Source organism: Zootoca vivipara, chromosome 10, assembly GCF_965207765.1.
Source record: "Zootoca vivipara chromosome 10, rZooViv2.hap1.1, whole genome shotgun sequence".
Classification (NCBI taxonomy): domain Eukaryota; kingdom Metazoa; phylum Chordata; class Lepidosauria; order Squamata; family Lacertidae; genus Zootoca; species Zootoca vivipara.
Window position 1 is genome coordinate 19,291,277 of NC_142593.1, and position 26,481 is coordinate 19,317,757.

General features: G+C 41.6%; 1 protein-coding gene across 4 annotated transcripts; it reads left to right on the plus strand.

Moving 5' to 3' along the window:
• The first annotated feature begins 943 nt into the window (after window positions 1–943).
• Window positions 944–16,056, plus strand: FEM1C (fem-1 homolog C). 4 transcript variants are annotated; one of them, XM_035100027.2, is made up of 3 exons: window positions 944–1,376; window positions 2,532–3,248; window positions 9,982–16,056. In XM_035100027.2, the coding sequence occupies exons 2-3, from the start codon at window positions 2,705–2,707 to the stop codon at window positions 11,289–11,291; spliced, it is 1,854 nt and encodes a 617-aa protein (XP_034955918.1). In that variant the 5' UTR covers window positions 944–1,376; window positions 2,532–2,704; the 3' UTR covers window positions 11,292–16,056. The 4 variants fall into 4 exon arrangements, with proteins under 4 accessions (XP_034955918.1, XP_034955917.1, XP_034955916.1 ...); XM_035100026.3 differs by lacking the exon at window positions 944–1,376 and adding an exon at window positions 1,406–1,819; XM_035100025.3 differs by lacking the exon at window positions 944–1,376 and adding an exon at window positions 1,417–1,583.
• Window positions 16,057–26,481: the final 10,425 nt, after the last annotated feature.

The following is a 26,481-nucleotide window of genomic DNA, read 5'->3' on the forward strand; positions in this document are numbered from 1 at the left end:
CTAGTGGTGGGTAAAGCTTAAAGTAGCTTGTAAACAAAAAATACAGGAGACCCAAACACAAAGTACCTGTGATTTCTAAAAAATAAAAGCCAACCCCAACTTTTTTAAAAATCACAGAAAACAAGTGTCCCTAGGCATATCCAAAGTGCTTTTCCTCTTTCGTGGTTACTGTAGCATGGCAATTAATCAAAGGCATCTCTTTTGACACACAACAGTCTCCTTTTTTCTCTTTTACTGAAGAAAAGGGCATTTTAATGCCATCCTCACTGCAGAGGTGTCTGTGGAGGAGATATACTGATTGAAAATGTCTAGTAAACCAGATCAGTAGTTGGGTTCCTATTGAGTGTATTTGGTGAGCTAACATGGCAGTGTTATGGGATTGAGGATCATTGGAATGAACATTCTGTGATATGGCAACGGACAAAGCTGTATTGTAACCTTTGAATAAATGTGAAAAAATTATTTAAAAAAATAAAAAATTAGAACATGGTGTAGGAGCCAGTGGTAGTGAGTGGTTAGCGTACTGGACTAGGACCTAGGAGGAGATATGGGTTAACATCCCCACTCGGCCATGAAACTCACTTGGGTGAACTAGGGCCAGCCACTGTCTCCTCTCTGCCTAAGCCTGCCTCACAGGGGTGTTGTGAGGGTAAAACTGGGGAGAGGGACAATCAGGGACATGGGATGGAAATGTGATTTAATAAAAACAACCCCCCAAAAACCCACCCTGAACATCTCCAGTGTGCTTCCTCTGTGCAGTTGCATTTCCCCACATTTTTTAAGTGCACGTTATACAAATTAGGGAGAAACGAAAAACACCTGAACCCCCCCGCCGCCCAGCTTTGGCTACAGATCCTTTTGGCGGCTGGCTGCCAAATTCTGGCGACAAGCGGCCCTTAACTCTCCTCTTCCTCGGCTCTCTGCCCTGATTCAATCCCACGACACACGTCTGAGGGAAGAAGCCCCTCAGATTCCTCCTTCACACGTCCCACACGCCAGTGGCGGGAAGCCGAGGGGAGGCAGCCAGCGCGACAGGCCAGGCGACACGGAGACCGGCTCCCCATAGGCCGCGCTCGCTTGGCGCCCGCCCGCCTCCATTATGTGCTAATTTAGCCCCGCGCTGAGCGAGGCTCGGCTTCCCCGAGCTTTTTCCTCAGCCCGGAATAGCTCGGCAGCCCCCCCGGCGGCGGCGGCACCACCCCCGCCTCACCAACCGCTTCCCTCAACCGCCTTCGTGCTTGCGCTCTCAGCCCAACTTGTGCCCTAGCGAGTCCCGCCTCCCTCACTCGCTGCCGCGCGCCTCAGGAGGCTGGCAGGCAGCGCAGGGGCTACCCACCCCACACACACTCGGCCTCGAGGCGGGACGTAGCAGCAAGGTAGGCTGCGCCGGGTTCTGTGTTCGTTCGCTCGATCAGGGAGGGCGGGGAGGAGGGAGGAGGCTGGCTCGTTGCAGTTGGGAGAGCCTGTCATGGAGGAGCTGCGCCGCGAGCGGGGCGCGGCGGCACCACCGACGGCTGGGCTGTGAGAAGCGGCGCGGCGGTTGCTCTGAGGAGACGGAGCCGGGCCTGCCTTTCGGCGGGAAGGTAGCTGGCTGCAGAGACCAGAGGGGGAAAGGGAGAGAGAGACAAGCTCCTTCTTCGTCCTCTTCCCTTCGTCCCCGCCCCGGCCTGGCTCTCAGGCGTTGCCGAGGCTCCCTCTGCCTTGCCGGTCGCAGCGAAGGGCGAGCGGGGCGGTTGGAATTTCGGCGGCCGGGCAGGCAGCGCTGCGGTTCGGGGCGGGCGAAGGGAACGCGAGGGCCAAGCAGGCGGAGGCGACGCAGGTCAGGAGCGGCTGCCCGGCAGCAGAGCTTTCTAGGCGACGTTGTCCGCCCGCCCGCCCGGCCGCCTGCCTGCCTGTTTCCTTTTGGCCGCGGGAGGCTCCTCAGGGGAGAAGTCAGGACAAAGGGGGCGGAGAAGCGACGGGCGTCCTGGGTGGCTCCGTGCCCAGGGTACAGCCCCTGCGGGTAGGCTGGGGGTCGGGAGCAGGGCGAGGCGCCTCGGGTGTGGGTGTCGTGACCGTGGGGGTACGATGGGGCCATCTATGCCGTCAAACCGTGGAGGGCAGGCGGGGAAATTCCTGAGGGCGCCCTCCTAGCTGAGGGCGCACTTTAAAGATTTCCTTTTGTGATTCTTGTGATATTTCGGGCATAGGTACGGATCCCAGTCTTAAAAGTTCTTCGCTTTTGCTTCTTTCTTTTTGTAGCCACCAGGTGGTGACAATCCCGTGTCAGCTAGGTTGTCTGAACCCACATGGGCTCAGCAGACAAAATAGATTGGTATGAGAAGTGGCAAGAATAATTTGCATCTGGGATCCTATCTCCCCCATAGTCATCTCAAAAGCTAGCATTTGTTGCCTGAAAATGTTCAGATCCAGCTGCCTTTTTCTTCTGAGGACAAGTGGGAGGGACAGTATAAGCAAGGGTAATGATTGTATTTTGAGTGTCTTCACTTAGATTCAAAGAGGAAGCTGTCAAACTTTGTCTTGTTTTCTAGGTTGCTGAGCATAGTATTTGCCTTCAGAGGTCGCGTGTGAAAGCTTCATGCAGTACACAGAGGCAGCACCTCATTGGAGGAGAGTGTGCAGGGAGCAGCTTCAACTCTGTGGTTCCAGTTATCCCATTATCTGTGATTCTGAAGAACAAGTCAGAGAGAGAGGAAGAGACTAAATGGATCTTAAGACAGCAGTATTCAATGCAGCTCGGGATGGCAAGCTGCGGCTTCTCACCAAGTTACTGGCGAATAAAACTAAAGAAGAAGTGGCCTTGCTGGTGTCAGAAAAAACAAATGGTGCCACACCCCTTTTGATGGCAGCCCGCTATGGCCATCTTGACATGGTGGAACATCTACTGGAACAGTGCAGTGCTTCTATAGAAGTTGGTGGCTCTGTGAATTTTGATGGTGAGACTATTGAAGGTGCACCACCATTATGGGCAGCATCAGCAGCTGGCCATTTGAAGGTGGTCCAGTCTTTATTAAATCATGGAGCATCTGTCAACAATACCACTTTGACAAACTCAACACCTCTTAGAGCTGCCTGTTTTGATGGTCATCTAGAAATTGTAAAGTATCTTGTGGAACACAAAGCTGACTTGGAAGTATCAAACCGCCATGGGCATACATGCCTTATGATATCGTGTTATAAAGGGCACAAAGAAATCGCTCAGTATTTGCTTGAAAAAGGAGCTGATGTAAATAGAAAAAGTGTCAAAGGTGAGTTCAGTATCCATTTTCAGCAGTGACTTTTAAAGAACTGTTCAGAATGTTCATTTGGCTTGACAGTTCAAAGGTTCAAAGTCCAAGCTTAATTCTGTCCTTGCTAAATTTTCCATGTTGTATATAGCATTTCTTTAGGTTTCATTAATTTTTTTAAAGGGAATTGTTCCATAGATTATGCTCAGGTAGTGTTGTATTGTTACAATGATGTGGTGATAATTCATTGTTTTTTAAAAAGCAACATCATACAGAAACTAGATTATTTTGGATCATTGAATGGAAGAATTTAATCACTATTAATACAGGTAATACTACAAATACAAATTGCATTGGCATTCTTTAGGCATCACCACCCATTATCTAAACATATCTATCTGCCTGCTAGGTATAGTAAGGAAATATCCCATATTAGTCTTATCCTTATAGTTGTAATAGAATTACAATAAAAGGACAGTGGCACTGTGTCACAACTGAAACCTTTGTTCTTCTTGTTTACTATGTTGACATTTTGGTCAGCAAAACTGTTCTGTGGATTTTTCTCGTGATTGTAGTTTACACGTCCATTTGTTCTAGGCATGACATTGCTTTTTTATTACAGTATTTTATTTTCTTTCACATTTTTACTAGTTTGCTAGGAATGTTTATTGCTTCAGAGATTCACAAATACTACTCTGCCCATCCTGTCTCTGACTCACATGCATCTGACCTCACTCACTACACTAATCTAAAAAACAGGACGTATAACTGAGAGACTGACTGTGCAGTCCTACACAGGTCTACTTAGCAGTAAAACCCATTGAGTTCCATGGGGATTACTCTTAGGTAAATGAGTCCATAGCAGCCTTAGTCTTACGAAAATCCATGGGCTTTGGTTCAATCATTTCCACTGTGTAATAACAAATATTATTTGTGTGCTAAGAATGTGAGTGACTGAGAGCACACTGGTGTAACAACAAATCAGGAAATTTCTAGTTTTGACTTGTTTCTGTCGTGAACCCCTCCAGACAGTTGCTTAGTTTCCTGGATGCAATATAGTGAGGGGATAAATCAAACTATGATTACTGTATGTAAATTCTTTGAACAGTCCACAACCTTATATAAATACTAAGTGTTATTATTGACCAGCTGGATCTTGTTTTGTGACTTTCTGGTGTTGTCTTTCTTCACTTTGCTTAATGACTCATAATTGAAACACAAGTTCTGCCCTTATAGCAATGTGAAAGGAATTCTATTTTTATAAGCAGAAGAAGCATACTGCTGTCATTGACACTCGGTAGCAGAACTTAACCCCTTTCTGTTATTTTAATTTCTCAGTATTATTTTAGTACATTAACTAAAAGAACTGTGTCATGGTCATGGGTTCTTTCTATTAGTAAAGTGTCTAGATAATCGAAGCTATGCCAGGTGAGAACCCACAGAAACTTTTATGGATGTCATTTCCTAAACATTGGAGAGTGACATTGCTGGTTTATTGGCAAATGAAGCTTACAGAGTTGTTTATCCTTGATGGTGCTCTTTTTTCCAATTGGTGGAATAAGAGTTTTGGCCTAGAGATTTTTTTAAAAAAAATTCACCAGAAGTTGTGACTTCATCTATTTTTCTTTGTCATAAGAAAATCTTAATTTTATTGAAAATAAAATCTTAGTTTTATTGTAATTATTAATAGAAAAAGTAATTATCTCAATTCCCACATCAACACATTCAGCGGGTAAACTGGGGAATAATTTTTTTGTTGTGACCAATTTAATGTGACTGCCAGTTTTGGACTTTGAGTAGCATTTTGTGCACATCTGCACTGTGAGTTCTGAAGTTTCAAAATAACTCAGGAAGTAAATATTTTAGAGTTTTTGTTTTCATGTGAGTATATATGCAAATTGAGTATAGGTGTCTTAAAAGATATTGATTTCACCTTTAAAAAGGTAATCTTATAGTTCGGAAAGCAGTGGGTGGTCTCCAGTTAACTCATTCTGTCAGTGCAAGCATTTTCACGTGCACAATGGAACTTCTCCCTTCTCTCCTCCTTCCATGTGCCCCTTACTGTTCTGGGTTTCCCCCCAACCCTCTAGAACTGATGTAGGGAGGATATTAGGCATGTGCAAGGAGAGGAGGTGGGAAGTTCTGTTGTGTAGTGGAAATCTCTGTGCTGATGGAACAAGGTAGTTGGATACCATTTGTAGTCCTTTTTCATATAATGCATAATGGGTCAGTTACATGATGCTTTTTGTTTCAAAACATGCATAAATGTAGGCTATGACCTGCTAGTTCGGGCAGTAAGGCCTGTCTTGCCAGCTGGGGAGCACTCTGGTTTCTGATTTCTAAAGGTACTTTGAAGCAGCTCGCAGATGTAGAGAAAATACACATTTCTTCCTTAACTGTGCTATTCTATAAAATGTATAGAATAGCACACTTAATGAACAAAGCAAGCTCAGAAATAAGCTCAGTTGAATCCTAACCCCTGGCTAGCAGTGGCAAGATTTGCTGGAGCAATTCAGCTAGCCATTGCAACCACAGTCCTGCTGCTTGTGCTTGGCAGGGTGGGATGGGGCAGGAAAAATGCCCCTTCACTGTGCCAGCTACCAGGATCATAGCCATCTGCCATCAAGTGATGGCAGCATACCAGCTCTGATCTTGTGTCAACCCAGGCCATCCCTATAATGCCTCATTTTGGGGGTCTCCATTGTAGTAGTGATAATCCCAGTGCTAGCTTCCACCTTTCTGCTATTTGGGTGGACATACTGAACTGCAGCTCTGCCAGTGGCAAAACTCCCCTGCTGGTTTAGGCTAGTGGAGCCAGGCAGAGCTGGATGGAGGGTCATCTTTGCTGCATCTACACTTGCTCCCAACATGGCCATTTGGGCATTTGAATTGCTCTGTTACTCTTAGACAAGTGTGGGCAGGAGTGCAACCAAAGCCTCCTTGCTGCAAATACCGGTACAGTAGCCTTGAGACTGTAACAGGGTTGGAGAAACAGGCAGCCCTCCAGATGTTGCTGAGACTGATGGGAGTTGAAGTCCAATGGTTTCTGGAGAGCCATGCTTTTTAGACAAATCCACCAAAGGGTAATTAACTGTTCTGAACCGATCAGTTTTATTCAATTCCTGAGAAGCACTTTCTTCCATCATATGTCCTCCACAGTGGTGATAGTAAGAGCAGTTTCTGTCTCGGGTTTCTGTTTCTGGCTCTTTTCTCTAAATCCTTAGAAGGTTGTGCTGGCAGTATGTGGAGGAGCTAGCTTGTTTATTATGTTGTTGTTGAGCTTGATCCTGCCTTTTGAAAAGGTTTGTGTGGAACAATTTATGTGCCTATAGTATAGTTGTAGTACAGTGTGATGGTGTGTATGTATTACATGAAAAGATATGTAAGATCTTAGTTATTTGGCAAGTAACCTAAAATGTGTGTGAGGGAGCCTGTCCAGCATATTCTAGAGCCAGACAGAAGAACCGTGTCAATCCCTTCTTTGTTAGTCATACTGTTGTGCTTATATAAACCTATCACATTTTTGTGATCTATGATTATCAATTCGGAGTCTATCCATGGCAACATTGTCACTTGGAGAAATATTAAGCTGCGTAGATTTAGAGAGATTTTATTTAGGAATCTTTTAAACGTTATTCAAGGACTAGGAAAATGTTATACTGCTTCCCTAGTGGATACTTTTAGGAAGAAGGCAAACATGTTAGGTTAAATATGAAACTTATAGGAAGCTGAGCATTTCAGATGATACATTTTCATTGCATGGATAAGGAAATTGAATGAAAACTAAAATATATGCATCACAATCCTGTCTATGCACATTTGCACATAAGTACTTGCCCCTCTGAATGTTCAGTATGTCTTATTAGCAGCTGTTACCTCAGGCTGCAGTCATATGCACAAGTGGAAGGGTTATGAGTTAGTTAGTTAAGGGTGAAATCCAATTTTCCATCTAACTCTTGGGATGGGTTTTGATCCAGCAGAGGCATCTGTGAATGTCAAAAGGGGGAAGCAATTTTCTCCCAATTCCCTTTTCTGACGAAGTCCCGCACACCACTTTTCATACTGTTCTAAAAGGTTCCCTGATCCTCTAGAACACATTTGGGCAGGCATTGGAAGGTGAATTAGAGAAAATCTCATCCCCTTCTCTAATGTTAGCAGATGCCTGTGCTAGAGCAAAAGCTGCCCTGCAACTGAGAGGGCCGCATTCATTGCATCTTATTCTAAATAACTAAACAATGAAATGTGGTGGTTCTGACAGGAATGATTAATCCATGTATTATGGCTTTCAAAAAGTTAAAAATAAAATTGGCACATTGTTTGTGATTCAAAGGTTAACAGATATATAGCCAGTAGTAATATACTAGGGAAGATGACCACACTCTTGTAGACATTGAGTTGTACTCTGTCCATGATGGTACACTGGGTTACTTTACCAACCTGTTAAAAAGAGTTAAGATTTTGGTGAGCTGGCCTAGTATCTTAAACTATGTGGCTAGTGAGCAAACAGATTCAATTCCTCTGAAATGGTGAACTATTGGAGAGAAGCTGAATCTGATTCTTCAGTGAAATACTGGCTGTATTTTATCAACAGTAAGTTCCTTCCCCACATTGGGACGCAGGGACATGATCCCAACACAGTGCTTCTGTTCTGCATTATTACCCAGCCGTGTATAAGCTGGATGTTGAATAGTATTGGCATCAGTGAGCCATGTGCATATGAATTGGTGTTAAGTGGAACAACGGTCAGTAATAATTAGGTATTTCAATTTCAGCTTTTTACATTCTTTTCTTAAGCTATCATGCTTTGTGCTTCCTATCTTTAAATACAGGTACCTTCTTGGTTGTCTTCCAAGTTATCTCTCTCTGCCTGTCCACAAAGATCTGTCTCAGGGCCCCATGTGAACAATTTCTTGGACATACTGACTCTTCATTTTCCTCATAGCAGCATTCTTTTTTTAAAACTCTCCTGTTAACTTGACTTCACAGTAATTCAGTAGTGATGGGGTGGGACAAATGGGCAACCAATATCCTGTTCATGGGTTTTTTGCTATATACATAAACAGGGCTTTATTACAGAAACATTTTGTAAGACATGTTCAGAAGGCTATCTACTAAGAAATTTACCCAGTATAAGTGGAGGGAAGCAGAGAAGTATTAGAGTACTGTGACTCAGGCTGCAAACTTTCACGCACACTGTGGTATAAATCCAATTAAAGAAAGTCAGACTTCTTTCTAAATAAGCATGCATAGTATTGTGCAGCATATCTCTGTGCTGTTCATTTGCAAGGGAGTATCTGAACCTATTTTTTCAGTGGGCAAACTGGCATATCTGTTCCATCTTGCTATTTCAAGCAGCAAACCAATACAGCCACACATAATAGGAATATACTTGCAGTTGAACTATAACTATTTCAAAGGTAATCCTTAAATTTATTAGAAATAATTAAACATCAGCTGTAGTTTCAGTTGCCTAATTGGTTGCAGATTTACCCCCCAATTTGTGATTTGAGACATCAAGCTGGGACAGATACCTACAAACAAATATATTTGTAAAATTGTGCCGTAACTGATCATGTCAAATGGTGGGATGGAATACTTCCTGTTGCAGGATCTGCTTACTTGTAAATGCTCCAATCTGCCCCTTGACACAACAGATGCTTACCTGCAGGAATTTATTTATTTTGATAATTATTTACAATTCTAGACGTGCTGACTGCAACCCCACAAGCAGAAATCAGACTCTACATTGATTGTGAAACTTATTGGAGAATTCTTCTTTCTCCTATTCACAATTTTCTAAAGTGGAGAGGGGATTGCTGCAGAACTTGGAAACAGTCACTGCTATGACCTCAGAGATTTTGATACTCCTAAAGGGCTTTGTAACTGAGTGACGTAAGAAAGTTAGGCTTGTGTAGAGCAGAAAATTATAGATAATTATTTAAACTGCTTCATTATTTGATCCAGTAAGGCTTAGCTGCCCCAATCCTATAGAACTCCTTACCCAGGCGTGGTTAACCTGTTGTTCTTTGAAGTTGTTGGACTTCAGGTTCCAGTCCCAGCCAGCATGACTAATGGTCAGAATTGATGGGAGTTGTAGTTTAGCAACATTTGGAGGACCACATGTTGGCCACCCTGTCTTAATCGGTTTATCTCCTGCAGAAAGGATAGCATTACTCAGCTGTCCTTAAAATGTGTAAGGTAATCCTTGCAGAATTCCCCCCCCCCCAAAAAAAATCATGTTCACTTTACAGTGACCTGAGTGTTGTCTACAAGTTATCTAAATGTGCCAGCAGACAAGGCTTTCCTTTATCTCCTTCCAAGTTCATTGTCTCAGGTACTATAAATGCTTTGAACACCACTGAATGAGTGGTTAAATAATATGTATTGGGAAAACATGGGGAAAATGTTAGCTCCAGCAGAACAGCTGCAGTGTGATGTTCTGGCAAAATGCTGTAAGCTTTGGGTTGGCAAATATAAAAGCCCACATATTCAAGGCTGAGTGTTTTTCTTAAATTCAAATAGGAAGATTATTAAGTGACTAATAAGGAAAGTTACTTTTCTTACATGTTCATGACTTAGATTAAAATACCACCTTTGTCGATTATTTGTCCACTGCTTATGATGTGTAATTTTATCATTATTTTAATGACTAACATACTAGATAATTTGACTTATGTACAGCCATAATTCCTTTATTGTTTCTCTGAAAATGTGTCATAGGATACATGATTTTTTTGCTTTCTTTTTTCCATAGGAAACACAGCATTGCATGATTGTGCAGAATCTGGTAGCCTGGAAATCATGAAGATGCTTCTCAAATATTGTGCAAAGATGGAAAAAGATGGCTATGGAATGACTCCCCTTCTCTCTGCTAGTGTTACAGGTCACACAAACATAGTTGACTTTTTGACCCAACATGTTGAAACTAGCAAAGTAGAACGTATAAATGCACTGGAACTCCTGGGAGCCACCTTTGTGGATAAAAAGAGAGATTTGCTCGGTGCTTTGAAATACTGGAAAAGAGCTATGGATATGAGATACAGTGATAGGACTAACATATTGAGCAAACCTGTGCCTCAAACGTTAATAATGGCCTATGATTATGCCAAGGAGGTGAACAGTGCCGAAGAGCTAGAAAACCTTATTGCAGACCCTGATGAGATGAGAATGCAGGCCTTGTTAATTAGAGAACGTATTCTTGGCCCATCTCACCCAGATACGTCCTACTATATTCGGTACAGAGGTGCTGTCTATGCAGACTCTGGAAATTTCAAACGATGCATCAATCTGTGGAAGTACGCTTTGGACATGCAGCAGAGCAATTTGGACCCCCTGAGCCCTATGACTGCGAGTAGTCTGCTTTCGTTTGCTGAACTCTTCTCCTTCATGCTTCAAGACAGAGCAAAAGGCCTGCTGGGCACAACAGTTACATTTGATGATCTCATGGGTATACTGTGCAAAAGTGTCCTCGAAATAGAACGTGCTATCAAGCAAACTCAGTGTCCGCCTGACCAAATACAGCTCAACAAAGCCCTTTCCATCATTTTGCATTTAATTTGCTTGCTGGAGAAAGTTCCTTGTAGTCCCGAGCAAGATCATTTCAAGAAACAAACTATATATCGATTTCTTAAGCTACATCCTAGAGGAAAGAATAACTTCAGCCCACTCCACCTTGCTGTTGACAAGAACACCACATGTGTGGGGCGCTACCCAGTTTGTAAATTTCCTTCTTTGCAAGTCACTGCTATACTAGTGGAATGTGGTGCTGATGTAAATGCTAGAGACTCTGATGACAACAGCCCTTTGCACATATCTGCACTGAACAACCACCCTGACATCATGAATCTTCTTATCAAGTCAGGATCACATTTTGATGCAACAAACTTGCATAAACAAACTGCTATTGACTTGCTGGATGAGAAGGAAATGGCAAAGAACTTGATCCAGCCCATCAACCATACTACACTGCAGTGTCTTGCTGCCCGTGTAATTGTGAATTATTGCATAGGTTACCAAGGGCACATCCCAGAAAAACTTGAGAACTTTGTTTTGCTCCATAGATGACAGTCTGACAATAGGCCCTTGGTACTGTGGGAGCACGAGTTAGTAACATCAATTGTTGCTTTCTCAAGCACTGTTGTGATATGCCAGCGATACACCATCATTCATTCAGCTTGGTCCATCCTGCTCATTGGCTAAAGCATTATTAGAATCAGATCTGCAGAATTGGTTGCCCAATATTTAAAACAAACATATAATATATTTTGTGGATTATTTAGAAATGTAATGCTATATTCGGACTCACTAAAATTTGTCTGCCAAAGGCTTGTCTATTCTGGTTTAGTTTGCCTGTTGGTTGTTTGGGACTGAACTGAATAATTTTCGTGGTGTTGTCTTATTCTTACTGGTGTGTGGATTTTATATAGTTGGGAAGTCATCTTTTTGTTCTTGCTTGAGCATTTCTATTCTTCTTTTTTCTAATGGGTTCATTGCTGAACTATACAAGTTGTATGGACTTGTTAACATTTGCAATTACCATAAGTGCTTTTATCCTCTCTATGCACTGGCTTGAACATGACTGTTTGTGTGTTGGCATATTTCTATGCAGCAGTTGGCCATTGTCAGCTCTGACACTGTTTTCTTGCAGTTTGTTAGAGAACTCTTTGAAAATATACCCTTTACAGTTTGACATTTCTTGAAGACATCAGTCAGCTGTCTAAACTCTCATATGACTTTTTGCCTCCAGCTTTTTCTGCAGTTGCTTTCCATTTATTTTTCTAGAGTTGCGTGCTGAATTTGGGAGTAAAATGTGTACTTGTTGGCAATCCCACTTTTAAATTAAGTCTGAAAGTCATATAAATATGTCTTGCTGCGAGGAGAGAAAGGAAAGGAACTGCCATATTCTCCTCTACACTAGTGTCTTGCTTGAGCTGATTGTGTGACTAGGCATAGAGAGTTTTTTTTCCAAGTTTAACCTGAAACTTAATCATACAACTCAGTGAGAACTAGATCAAACATAGTCTGAAATTACAACTCAAGATTCTTAAGTACAAAAGAAACTAAAGCATGTTGGCATGATGCTTGTCAGTCCAGAACTAGCCATCAACTATTATAATTAACTATATGGTTGTAATCAGTAGCCCTCTGCAGGGGCTTCAGAAGTTTAGTAGTATCCCCTTCATTTTCAAATAACTCTTACAGATAATTTGCATGCATTTTATTCTCTAATACCTTTCAGCCATATTTATGAAAAACATCAGAGGCCATGTTGAGTACATAGTCTCGACTGAAAGCTATCTATTTTTATAATACTTGCACAACAGCTTAGCTATTGCAGCAGAAAGGGCTTTTTAGACTTGATAAGGAAACCATAAGTGAAGACTACAAATGAGATTAAGATTCAGGTAATTAATATAATTCAGCACTTTATTGTTGATTCATAATGAAACTTATTATGGCATATTAGACCTGCAAATGTCTTAAAATAAAATGGTTCTCAAGAAAAAAAATCCCACCTTATTTTTCTTCAATGGCATACAGTGTATTTGACATTTCTACAATCTAACATATTGAGTGTTTTCCAGTACTACTATACCTAGTGCTTTTTCAATTCAGAAAAACAACAACACATACGATAGGTTACTGTGACTCTGTAGCAGTTGACAGTGCAGGAAAAATATCAGAACCAAATCAGTGCTTCAAGGCTGGCATGAATCTGGAATTCCTTTTTTAATTACAACATTACTACCCTCAGTTGATTGATCACATTTGGTTGGCACATCCTCACAGTACATATAAACTAGTACTCACACTGACTTTTAAAAACCATCACTTTATTGGTCTATTCATAAATAATGCTAAATCATGGGTTAGTATTTTGAGAACAAACTGCAATGTGTCTTTTTGCTTTCTCTTTTTCTTCTCCTTTGTGTTCGTGAGAAGAAGACTGAAAACCTCCAATTTCATTTTGGAATAAATCACAATATCAGGAAACTGGTTTATTCTAGCTAGTTAGTTCAAATGAACCAGGATTAAACAATAGTTTTACATTCTCATTTGTTAAAACAAACCAGTTAGCCACTTCCCAAACAAACCAGTTAGATTTAGCCATTTCCCAATTCAGGATGCTGCTTTTTCCTTTTTTTCACATGCAAAGGAGGAGGAGAATGGAGAGAAAGGGATGCAAGTCCAAAGTTCACTGTGGTTCATTCTTGCAATGCTAAATTGTGTTTTAGTGTTGCTTTTGAAGTGGGTCGTTGCCTAGTCTAGTGTATATGACAAAAATTAATTTGTTCCATCACACCAAGAAAGGAATGAGAAACTTGCATTGCTATGTGTTTAATTTTCAGAACAGGCAAGAAATGCAAGTTATTTTTTGTTCATGGGGACATCTGGGTCACTATCAAAAGCAAATCACATGGGGAAATTGGGTTCACAAGTATAAAGCAGAACATTTAATTTAACTAATTACTTTTACCCTGGTTGAAACACATTCCTATTTCTGGATTCACAGCCTGAGCAGTTTGGAGACAGGGGAGTCAGATTTTTCATAATCTTCATTGCTTGCCTGCAAGTAGACAATACTAATTCATATACTAGAAGGGCAAAACCTAACCTACTTTAGCCTAGAAATAGGACATGTGATGAACAGGGAGACTGTAGAACACCGTGTCCTCAAAAATGTTTTATTTTCCTTCGTAACTTTACTCAGGCAGTACTAAGCGTTTGGAAATGGGGATTTCTCTTGACTTATTGGATATACTTAGAAAAATAGATTCTGCTGATAAGTTAAAGAATTCTTATTCTGTAAAACTTTAAAGAAACCATTAGTTTCTTATATTTGCCTTCTTACTGAACATGGCACCTCCGTACTGAACGACCATACTTCATTTTAAAAAACAATACAATTTTTTTACACTCTTGATACTTCATTTAAAAAAACAATACAATTAATTTATACCCTACACCTACAGTCCAAGACTCATGAAGACAAAGTCTGGTTTTCATGTTAATTTTCTAAGTCTTTAAACTATTGAAATTAATTTGCTAAATGTTCAAACTAATGCAGCTTTAGATGCATAGTAAATTAGAAACTAACAGATAGCCATCTCTTTGTGTATACTAAAAAGTGGCTTCCTACAGTAATTACCCACCACTTGGAATACTGATGATAGCTGTTCCTGTAGTCCTGGAAATTATTACTTACTATGAGGCTTATAAGCCATTCATGAAGATGTGTTTTAGCATGGGTTGCAGGAATATCTACTTGCCAGCATTAGGGAAATGAACCCCTTTAAGATATTCTGACTGATCATTTCTCTTCAACATAGTTTCACCTAAAAACATCTAGTTCTTCTTACTGAATTGCTGTCATGCCTTATTTGAGAACCTCACATAACTATCAGATAAACCATCTCTTTATTTGGAAAGAGGCAGAAATGTGTACCATCAGTATGGCTCATCCTGATTCTTGACCAAGTTTATCCCATTTATTGCTTTTATGTATTTCCCTTTTTATTTATGAATGCTTATAATTTTTGGCACTAGCACAACAGTTCCTTTGTTAGCATGAACTTGGTTGCCAGAGAGGGCTCCAAATAGTGTTTTCCTCTAATGTTGTACTGAGCAATTAAGAAAGGGAAGAGCAGTCATACTTCGTACTAGCTAAATATCCCATCCAGTGATAATGTGCATTCAGTTAGTATTGTTTGAGAGCAGAGAACCAGGGAGTAAGACTGGTACATTTTGGAGATAAAGTTTTTGAAGTAGTAGCCAGATTTTATATGCCAAAGCCACTGATTGCTCTGCTCTGCTAATCTGTATGGAATCTGATGATGAGGCAATATTTTAAAGATAAAAGCAATAAATTTACATTTTCATTAAAAAAATACAAGTTTGTAGCCCTCATAATTACAGAAAAAAGGGGGGGGGAAGCAAGAGATCAGTCCACTTAGAAGAAATACATTGAAAACCCTTTAGTTGCTGGAGGATTTTTGGACTCCTTTGGGTACTGATTCCTGTATTTTGGTGGTTTTGTGGTACACAACTGAACTTAACCATGCTAAGCTTCCAAGTAGGCAAGTCTAGGCAGTCCTGAAAGAGGCTAGAGATGTAAGCTATTGACTTCACTTGTAATGACATAATCCTGATTAGTTTTAGCTTAGCAAAACAAGTTTGGCTGTTGACTCTTCCTTTCTTTATTGCCCATGCAGTTATTAGTGTCAACTAAAAGCTTTAAACCATTGTTTTCCTTGAGTTTTTCAGCAGCATACTCTGTTTCTCCTATGCAATCCTGTCTTTTGATCTGTCCCTCTTTTTTCCTTGTATGTTTACTATCATTCTCCCAGTCTCTTATGTGGTACACCTCAGTTTTCTCACCCTTCCTCATTAGGCAAAATTGAGATGGGGCACCTGAACCCATTACGAAGCAGGAGAACTTTCCTGAAAAGTAGAAGATTGCTGCTTCATAGTATAATGTATTTATTTATTTTTTTCTTCCCTCAGTCTTACCAAGTTGTGCCTATGATAAGCCTGTCAAAAATAGAGGAATGCACCTGCTAAGAAAATACTTTATTATGCCTTTTTTCCTTCCTACTGGATGTGACTTTAATACATTAAAAAAAATAACAAGATGAAAGATCTTGTTTCCTCAGTTCCTTATCAATTAATCACTGCTAACCTTGCACAAGTCTTTCAGTGTGTTGTTGTGGAGTTAACATATCAGACTTTAATAAGTTGATGTATGTAAATGAGCTCAGGGCTATGTGTAAGTGCACTGAAATTGAAATTTTGCACTAAAAAAAGACTGTGAATAAATATAATAATTCTGCTTCTGCAAACAATTTCTGAGAGACAAGAAATAATATAAACCATTGACATTTCTCTGAACCTTGTTTTCCAGCTGTCTCTACAGCTTTAAGAACTGGAAGCTTTTATTTTCAAATGAAAGCTGAGATTCCTGAGGTGCTGCACACTGCACGCTCAGAGCTTGCTATCCTGCGCATAGCTTGATCACAGATGCATAGATCACACAATAAGTGTTCCTGTAGGAACTTGGGCTTATGGCAACACCTCTAACAATATTGGTGACATTTGTGGAATGTTACAATACAACATAGATATTGAAACAACGATGATGGCATGTGAAAGAAACATTGAAATTGCTGGATCTACAGGGGAGATTCTGTTCCTGTCTTCACACAATGCATATCTTGAGGGTTTTGTAATATAGCCATTGTGCTAGTATAAACACAACACTGGGGTATATCACATTTGTGATTGACCTTAAAAATTTTTTTCCAGGTTGCTTCTCTTCTCCATAAAGGTGAGAAACTGATTAGCACGAAATTTTGCTTTTCTTTTCTTTTTTCTTTTAATAAAAAGAAAACACCTTGGTGTTTATTAGGATGAATTTCCCCTGGTATTACAACATTTTCTGGGATGCTGAGATAGAAGTATAAACTGTAAAGAATAGCTTCATGCCAGCATGTAGAAAACCTTTCAACAGAAATTAGCTGAAGTTCATAGAATCATAGAGTTGGAAGAGACCACAAGGGCCATCCAGTCCAACCCCCTGCCAAGCAGGAAACACCATCAAAGCATTATTGACATATGGCTGTCAAGCCATTGCTTAAAGACCTCCAAAGAAGGAGACTCCACCACACTTCTTGGCAGCAAATTCCACTGCCGAACAGCTCTTACTGTCAGGAAGTTCTTCCTAATGTTTAGGTGGAATCTTCTTGTAGTTTGAATCCATTGCTCTGTGTCCGCTTCTCTGGAGCAGCAGAAAACAACCTTTCACCCTCCTCTATATGACATCCTTTTATATATTTGAACATGGCTATAAAGTGGAGTAGTAGAGAACAGTATGCTGCCTATGTCTCAAAAGTCGTGAAACAGAGCCATGAAGGTGATTTCTCATGTCCAAGCAAGCAGTCTACCAATACCAGTTCAGTCCAATCTAGTTTTGTTCTTTCTGCTTTCCTGAGCAGCAGGACGTTCCAGAGCAGCTTTAAATGACCATTTCTTATGATGAAACAGTGCTTATGTTTTTATTTAAAATATGCACAGAGGGAATGTGAAGCAGTGCTAATTCACAAGAAGAATCATTTCCCCATGCCAGCTGTGTTCAGCATGGTTTATCTGCTGAAATTTTAAAATTGCCGCTTCCTTCACCCCTCTTCCCCTTAGCTATACAGTACCTAAATCTGTTTCAGGTGTTCAGGCAGTGACAACCTTCAGAGGGGTTGTGTTAGCGGGGGTGGGGGGTGGGGTTAAGCAGGGATAGGCCCATCTCTCTCAACAGTTTGTTGCCAGAAGTAGAGCAATCTTATGAGGTACGTAAGATGTAGTAAAAGGAAAGACAATTCAGATTTTAAAATAAATAAGGTATACAACAATTCTAAATATGGGGATTGTGGGATGGGTCAGCCTGCATTGCTTCAGGTGTGCACGTAAAAAACGCACACTATATTTCCTCCCTCCACCACCCTCCTCTCACAGTGCAAAGTTATTACCACATGAATGTTGGCAGAAAATAGGTTGTGCTGGGGTCAGTCTTCATTGATGCAGCATGCAGTTGGAGATATAAAGAGAGTGCATCTGCCTGTCTCTTCAAAGCCAGTCTGCATGACTTTTTTTTTCTTTTTACTGCAAAGTGCTCTGAATGTATTAAAAATTATCTGTCTGGCGACTGAGTTCTGAACACCTATTATCCTTAAATTACGAACAGTATGTTGAAAGAGCGGTGTGCCTACTTCATTGCTCAAATTAATCTCGAGGTTTTGAGTGGATGAGTCACCACACGAGAATTCCTCACCCTTGAATTTTCTAATTAATGAGATTGCTCAGATCTACCTTGTTTCTCTCAGACCTCCCTTGGTCTTCTGAAAATCTTGTAGACAAGATTTAGCCTATTACACAAAAGTATACTTAAAAGAACAGATAAAACTTTGACTATGGTTCTAATATATATGTAGTATTTGTGGGAATTGGGTCTGTTCCCTTAAAAAAACCTCTATAATGTAACATTTTTTTAAAATCATACTTTTATCCTGCTTTTCCTTCAGAGCATGTAGGCCTAAGTCCAAAACAGAGCTGGACTTAGTGGCTGTAAGCATGTCCAAGTTTGTGTGAGATGTAGGCCTCAGTCTTTACAGAAAGCTTCCAATATATGTTCTCTCAAGACACTGACCATATTATGGCTAGCCTAGTTTTCTATACCGAGGTTCATTTTTTGGGCCAGCTCTTCTAGGGAGATGGCTAAACTGTGCCCCTCCTGCTGTTTGTTATAAGACTCCCAACTCCCATCGGCCCTGACCAATATGGCTGCTGGTCAGGGAGTTAAAAGTCCAGCAACATATGGCATGTCATAGATCAGCCACCCTTGCCCTAGGCCTTGAAACTAGGCCTTCTCCTCAAAACTCTCCTTTTCTTAAAACATCTGGCACAACCCCCTACTCCCCAGGGGGAGAACTTCAGTGAAATTCTCATGAATCAGGTGCAACATTTTTGTCCCCTTATTTTTGAGATTGCCGAGGGGTTTTGTTCGTGTCCTCTCTTTTTTTCTCTTTTTTCATTTTACAAATCTGGTAAAATCTGCATTGTACAGGTTTCCCAGATGCCAGCGCTGGAACTAAATCCCAGGGAAGAGACAAGGTGTTTTTTTCCCCCAGAGCAAGAAGAATGGGCAGCCCCAAGAGGCTGCTAAGTGCTGGCGAAATGTTGACTGGAATGAAAAAAACACACCCTTCCCCAGCCTCCTTGCAGCACTAAGGTAAGTTCAAGATCCCTCACCTGAAATTCTAAAGAAAAATTCAAGTTCCCCAAGAATGAGGCAGAGAAATGAGAGCCTCTTTTGCAGAGAAAGAAAGATTTCAAGGAACTGAACACACAGATTTGGTTAAGCACTACATGTAACTGAAATAACGTGTGATTTTCCTGTTTACCCATGTTTTTCTTCCCTTCTGTAGTTTCTAATTGCAGGTTGTGATCCTCCCAGCAAGGGACCAACCTCTTGTGCTATAGACATCGATGGCACTATATTAATTATAATAATATTGGCAAACGGGTAGCATGTGCATAAGAAATGTTACAATTGCCTGAATGTGTGGGTTGTGTTTTTTTGTGTGTCTACACTTCTTGATGGGGATATTTAAAAACAAAAACAAAAAAAACAAGGTGCTATCTGTGCACATGCCCTGTCGGCAATTAATTGACATAAGAACATCAACCAATGAGAGGGCAGAGACAAATACAAAAGGGAATGCCTACTGGTATGAACAGGATAAGGCTGAAATTGCTCCTCATATGCAAATTCAGATACACAGGAGTGTAGTCTAATTTTAATATAGGGAAAGCAGATTGAGAACTAAAAATGCTCTTTTTGGATAAGCCCCCTGTTTTCTGATAGTGTCGGGAACATGAGCAGTTTGCAGGAATGCTGGTTTATTACTAAATGCATTTTACAGCATTAAAACAATGTAATAGGTATACAGCAAAAAAATTTGCCGCAACAGTTATTTCGATACAATGACCAATAAAAGCAGCCGTGTCAAACTATTCATAAGTTGTTGAAGTCACAAGCCTGTCAGAAGAGGTGCACCTTGACCTGTTTCCTAAAAGAAAAATGTTGCTGGTAAGTTCAGTATAGCTCCTGCTGCAGTCTCTTCAGACAGCTGCTCTTGCGTGGGGGGGGGGGCACCCCTCCCCACAGGCCTAGAGCACTTCTCCCTTTGGCCTTATGTAACGGAGTTAAGTACAAGTGTCACATATCAGACTGGGCTTTGCTCCCAAATCCATATAAGGATCTCTCACTTAGGGGGTTTCCTGTACGAATTCCTTGGCCAGCTGCCTCCTGCTGCCTTGTGAATATTTCAGATGTGCTCCTAAGCAGTATTCTCACTATTTGCTGTAGGCCGGCTTCTTTTCAGGATTTTTTTTGAAATGCCTACATTGCCCTTATTTTGCATATAGTCTGAGTTGCCCAGAAAGGCTTGAGATGGTGCTGCTGTTGCCCTCATATCTTGCTGGGCCACCAATTCCTCATGCACTCTAACCATGGGACCTTGTGTACAGTGTATTTTCAGCTGGAACTGAGTTCCGGCCCCTCTTTTGTGCGTTCCGGCGTCTCTTTAGCGTTGCGTTCCTTCCTTGGGGTTGTGCGGCTGGTTGCATGGCACTGGGAGCAGTGTGCTACTGGCGGCACGGTGCCCTTGGTTGTGTGTTGGAGGCGGCAAGCAGCATAGCAATCGGGGCAGCGCGGCAATCGGCGTGGCAGAGTCAGAGGACAGCGGTGTAAGGCGTTGGGTTTATGTTGCTGTATTGATGCATTTAAAGCAGCTGTGGGTGGTTGCTGCCCCTAAAAAAACAACTTTGGTGTCCTCCTGAAAGGTGCTCAACAACTTAGGGTTGTCTATCCAAAAAAGGTGGGAGTTCCTGCACCTCTTTTTCTAGAAAAGAAGCACTATGTATATGGCTGCAGATACCGGTATATCTTTTTCCAGAGCTACTTCAGTACTTTCCAGGGATGATTTCAGGGAGCAGTTCAGGAGTGGGGAACTTCTGGCTCATAGACCTAATATGGCCTGTGAGGTCCTTTCCTCCAAACTAAGCTCATGCACCCACCTGATGTCAGGTGAGAGACAGAAAGACCTGGCTGCCAATGCCCAATCAGGAACACAACTGAGTATTCTCTAAATGTTGCCCAGCACCCCATTCGCTCACCCACCTTTCAGTCACAAGTTATTTGATTTTAATGTATATAGCAATATCCTAGTTCTCTGAATAATGGTCTTTGCCACCCAATTGCTTCCCCAAACTATTTCCCCCCAAGTTGCCCCTGGTCCTTTCTATATTAAACATAAATTTGTTAATTTCCCTTTTCAATGTGAGTAAAGCTGAATTCTTCAGTCTAGTATATGGAGAGGACCAAAGTCTGCAAAAAGCCCACATGTCTGGCAGAAGTGAGTGCTCAGCTATATTCACATCTGGATAAAGATGTCCTCTTTTAGCTGCAATATTTGTAATCTGTATAACAGCAGTTTATATGAGATGACTAGGCCATCTGTACATTCATTGAAATGTGATTTGAGTGCCTATAATGTAGTATGAGTCACAGACAATTGTCTTATATCTTATTCGACTTTCTAGTAAATGCAACACAAAAACCAGCTAGAGGATAATATGGTGCCTATCATGTCAGGACAAATATGTTAGAGATGCAAATGACAGGTGCCTGAAAAACCTAGATTCTTTCAGCAAATAATACACCCTAAATAATCAAGTGACCACATTTGTTTTGATTACTGGTTGCTTGGTTACCTGCATTGTAGCTTGGATGTGAGGACATACAATCACAGAAATAGTTTAGGTGTAGTTCTGCTTCTGCGTTAAAGCAAACGTCTCTATATTAACATGTTGTGCAACCCAATATGAAATATCACTTACCCAATGAATTTTGAAACCTCTTCTACTATTGGTTGCCATTTCTGAGACAAAGGCTTTGATGCTGCTATTCAGATGCAAGCAGAATATGCTGTGTAAATCTTAAACTTTCCCAATAATGTAATCCCAGATTTGCATATGGAGGAACCACAGATCAGCAGTTCTCCCAGAGTGTAAGGGTGTGAATTTGTGCCTCTGATGTGAAGAGAAACAGAAATACAGTATGGCACAATAACTTTGTGCTGATTCATACTGGAAATAGCAGCTCTGGAAATAACAGCTCTATCAACAACAATGAAACCCAAACATCATGGCTGCTCAGACACTGAGAAAGAAAGCTAATACCAGATTTGCCTTTCTCCCTGTTTAAAAAGCCAGCATTAGTCTAGGAGATTTTCTTGGAATGATTGAAATACTAATGCAGTCCACAAACAGGGTAAGCCTGAGTCCCTAAATTTAAGCTGGTTAAGTACTCATGAACTCTGTCCCATTTCACCTATTTAGTTGGTTTGTGAACTTCTGTGCCCAACCCAGGCAGCAGCTATAGAGCTTGTTTGTGCAAAACAAAAGGGAAACAGTAGAAAAAAAGAGAACAGATTAAACTTGGATTTGTAGTGGGAAGTTGTACACTGGAGATCTGTAATTATATTTGAGTAGAAAACTTGCTTCTGTTACTTTTGAGAAATTCTAAAGCAAATGCTAGCCTATGTTGGGGGTGCGGAACCCGTCCAGGCCTTTTTGCAGTTTTTATTTCTTCCTACATATTTGCAGTTGCTTCAGCAAACAAATACACACTTTTAAATTGACTTCACAATATGTATGGCCCATTAAACAAGTGGTGTAGTTAGGGCAGCATACCCTCCAAGTGTCCCAATTTTGCTGGGACGGCTCCTGACTTGATCCGGGGGCGCCCCGATTTCTCCTGGGCAGCGGACGGGAGCTGCAGAAGCATGGCTGTTAAGTTCTCCCTTTTTTTAAGGGAAATTCCCTTATGCGGAATAGGCTTCCTCATGAGAAAAGGGAAAACTTTACAGCTATGCGCAGAAGCAGCTCCTGGGGCAGCAGTGGCATTGGGGGGAGGCCTGTGGGCGCCTTCCCAAAGAGTAGTTAGTGCTTACTAGGATTTGAGAAGAAGGCGGGTGGACTCTAAAGCCCTGATGCCTCCTGCTTGAAGCCATACAAACCATTCCTCTTGCTGCTTTCTTCTGGTTAGGGAGAATGGGCTTGCCTCCACTCCCATGCCTCCAATTCCAGTCTGTCTAACTATTGTAAAGGTTTCTCTGGCCGGTTCAGTGTTTTGCTGGCTCGTTTCTAGTTTCTCCCAGCTTCGTAGTTAGCTGATAACCGATTTGTAACCTGCAAAACGTAAGCCGGCTAGTAACGACACCAAGAAGAAGAAAAACTATGTTTCCTCCTTCTTGTGTTCAGCTGCTGAGTGCAATCTATCAAGTTTCCTGGCTGCGTTTGCAATATCGCAGCATTTCAGTAAAGCTGCACATTATCCTCGATCCCTAACTGATCGGAACGGCTGAGGGGGAAAGCAATGGAGGGACTAGCTTGCGCATGTGCTGTGCATGAGGTCCAGTGCTGTGGCAGTTCAGTTGTGTGATTTCGGGGGGAGCTGCATGTGTGGAAAGGAGAGTGGGATGGAGGCCAGGAAGCAGCATCCCCTGGCACTGGGGACAGGTCGGCGAGGAGATGAGAGCAATGAAACGGGCACCTTCTAAGTGTGGAGCTGGTGCGGCTGAGGCGGACAAGTCGTGGCGAACACCCAACCCCGACACACTTCTGAGGTGGGGGAAGGAGGAAGAGACCATGTTGTAGTTCTGTCACAAACCTCCCAAAAATGACTCTGTGTGTTCATTCCTGCCAACATTCCTCAGATGAAAATGTCTCTTTTTATCTGAGGGTTGTTGGAGGGTGTGGGGCAGAAGTCCAGGGCCTCACTCTGCAGAATGAGCAAGTGGGGTCCCACCCCCACCCCCCAAACGCAGCAGGGCTGGCTTGCCCCATTTCGAAATAAGTGAAATAATAACGTAACCATCTAAAGAGTGGGCCCTATTAAGCCCAGAGTCAAAAATGATCAAACTACTGTACCATGGAGAGAAACATTAAAAGGGACCAGCGTAATGCAGGCAAATGGTCGTATAGGTTTGAGGGTGTTTCGTATCTTACATCTCTGTGTAAGTTTCTGCAAACCTGGAAAGAGTATGAATTTATGACGGCCAGAAGAAAACACAACTGTGAAGGCATGTGTTTTTCGCCTCTGCACCAATTAATTTTAATGAAGTTTGCCTTGGAAAACGTTTATGTATGCAGCATCTCGTTCTGTGTCCAGTGATAAGCGCTGTTATGCCTGGGTTTCTTAGCATGAAAGTGTTTTGTGCCTCAGAAAATAGACACTATAGCTTTATATGTAAGTAGCAAGTTGCCAGGGAGAAGAAGAAAACAATCTGTTAAAAATTCTCTACTGAGTCAGAAAATCTCTAAAACTGGTAGCTGTAGAGAATTCCCTATTTATAGAGAATGTGTACAGGCATGTCTCTTAGTCAATAAATCAGGGCCATGAACTTGGGTAAAACCCTTGGCTGCTAAATGCAACGTTTTCCTTGCAAATGCATTTAGGGGTAGCAAGTTTTGTGTGATGTGCATCCAATGTTTTCCCAACAGCATAGGAGGAGAATGTTCATTTTTGAGGAATGCATTTGTCCCTTGCATTTCCTAGAGTTCTGGTCGCAGCTAGATTTCTTGAGGGGGCTGCAATGCCACTGGAGTTTTAGGGGAAAGCAAGGGCTTGGACTCCAAATGGCCTGCTAGCATGGAGAACAGGCAGCAGTGCTATTTTTCTAGAAAAAGAGGTGCCGGAACTCACCATGAAAGCCTCACTTGTTGCCTTATAATGGCAATGGCGTCCACCTGAGAGGTGCCAGAACTGAGTTCTGGCTGAAAAAAGCCCTATCAGGCCCTGACTCTTTCAAAGTGGCCCAAGTCTTTTTGGATAGGTAATGAATTTGAGAGAAACTGAATTAGGGGGGCAATCTGGGCTACTGAGTAGGCTAGTAATTTGAGGAATAGATTAATTTAAGATGATTCAATTTAGATACAATTTCGAAGGTTGTGAATGGCAGTAATTGAATTGATTTGGGACAGGATTTGTTGAGCAATTAATTTAGGGGGAGGGAAGAATTGATGAGGAACAGATTTAGGGTAGTCTGGGGTGGGATGCAAATTAATTGAACAGTTTACATAGGGTAATTTGGATGGCTTGCCTTCTGTAGCAGTGTTATTGTCACAGACACCATCCCAGGCACACACATTTCTCACCTGATTTGGCAACTGGGAGAAAGAATGGTTCCTCTGAGGTGGTTAGATTTTGCCAAAGGGATTAAGTATTGAACAATAACTACATACAGTGCAACAACTGTGCTTTCGTAGTAATGGTTTTGCTTGTTTTGTTGAAACTCCTGATGCAATTATTTCCCATTCTATCTATTTTCACCTCTCTGGTTTTGTGGCCTTTTGCATTTCTTTGCAGGTGTAACTCTGAGGAAGGGTCACAGCTCTGTGGTAGAGCACATGACTTGCAGATAAAAGACCCTAGGTTGAACTCCCGCCCTCCAGTCTTCACGTAGGGCTGAAGACCCTGGCTGAAACCCTGGAGACCTGCTCCAACGAGGGTGGACAAGACGGGGCTGTGTTTATTTATTTAAAATATTTTCTAAACGTCTTAGTATTTAAAATATTTACAAAAATGAAACACAAAAAACAATAAAACGCTATAATTAAAAACAGAGGTACAGCAACAAACAAACACCACACACCCCAGTAAAACAGTATGATAAAAACGGGAATTCAGGAATAACAGAAGATAATATTAGGCAGGTTCTGATTATTCTGACTGTGCATGTAAGCTGCTAGATCTTCATCAGGACAGTCTAGCTGACTGTTCTTATTATTGGTGCAAACTCAAGTACCAACTGTGAATGTACAAGTCCTAGTGTGACTTTATCCAAACGATATCTTTAAAGGAAAGGGCTGGCATTTGCCTGGCTCAAATTTACATGTCTTTTTCTATCTCACAAGAAAGTGTTTTCCAAAGCTCAGCTTGCCTTGCTTAATGTGCAGAAGGAATTGATATCATCCTTTCTTTCTCCTCTGTGGGAGGAATGTTGCTAAGAGACTGTGTTCTTTATATGTTTCAAAGAAAATAGCTCAAGAGTTTCAGCAACTAAGTGAAGGGAAATGAATTTTATGAGAGCTGCTACCCCGCCCCCCCTGCCAAGAAGTAGGGACCTCAGCCATGCCATGCCATCTTTCTGCCTTTGAAAAGAAAGATAACATCTTGCCAAGTTACATAGAATTATTTTTCTTGTGTCCACTAACAATGACCACTAACAGAACTTCCTTGACAGCACTCTTGTTGGTTTTCCACTGATTATCCACTGAATATTACTTCACATTACATTGTCGTAATCATCTTAATGGACTTGCAGTATGTTTCTGTGATAGGTCAGTTGTGTCGGTGTGCCTTATTTAGACAATATCCAACTGTAAGCTTGAACAGGAAAGAGACAAAGGCTTTTATTCACGATGGCAGGTTCCTCTGCATGGCAAAGTTTAACGGATGGCACTTATCTTCCCTTCCTTTAGATGTTTGGTGCATCATCCATGGCAAGGATGGGGGTACCTGTGGCCCTCCAGATGTTGCTGGACTCCAACTCCCATCAGCCCCAGCCCACATGACTAATGGTCAGGGGTGATGGGGGCTGGAGTCCAGCAATTATTCGAGGGCCACAGGTTCTGTGGGATC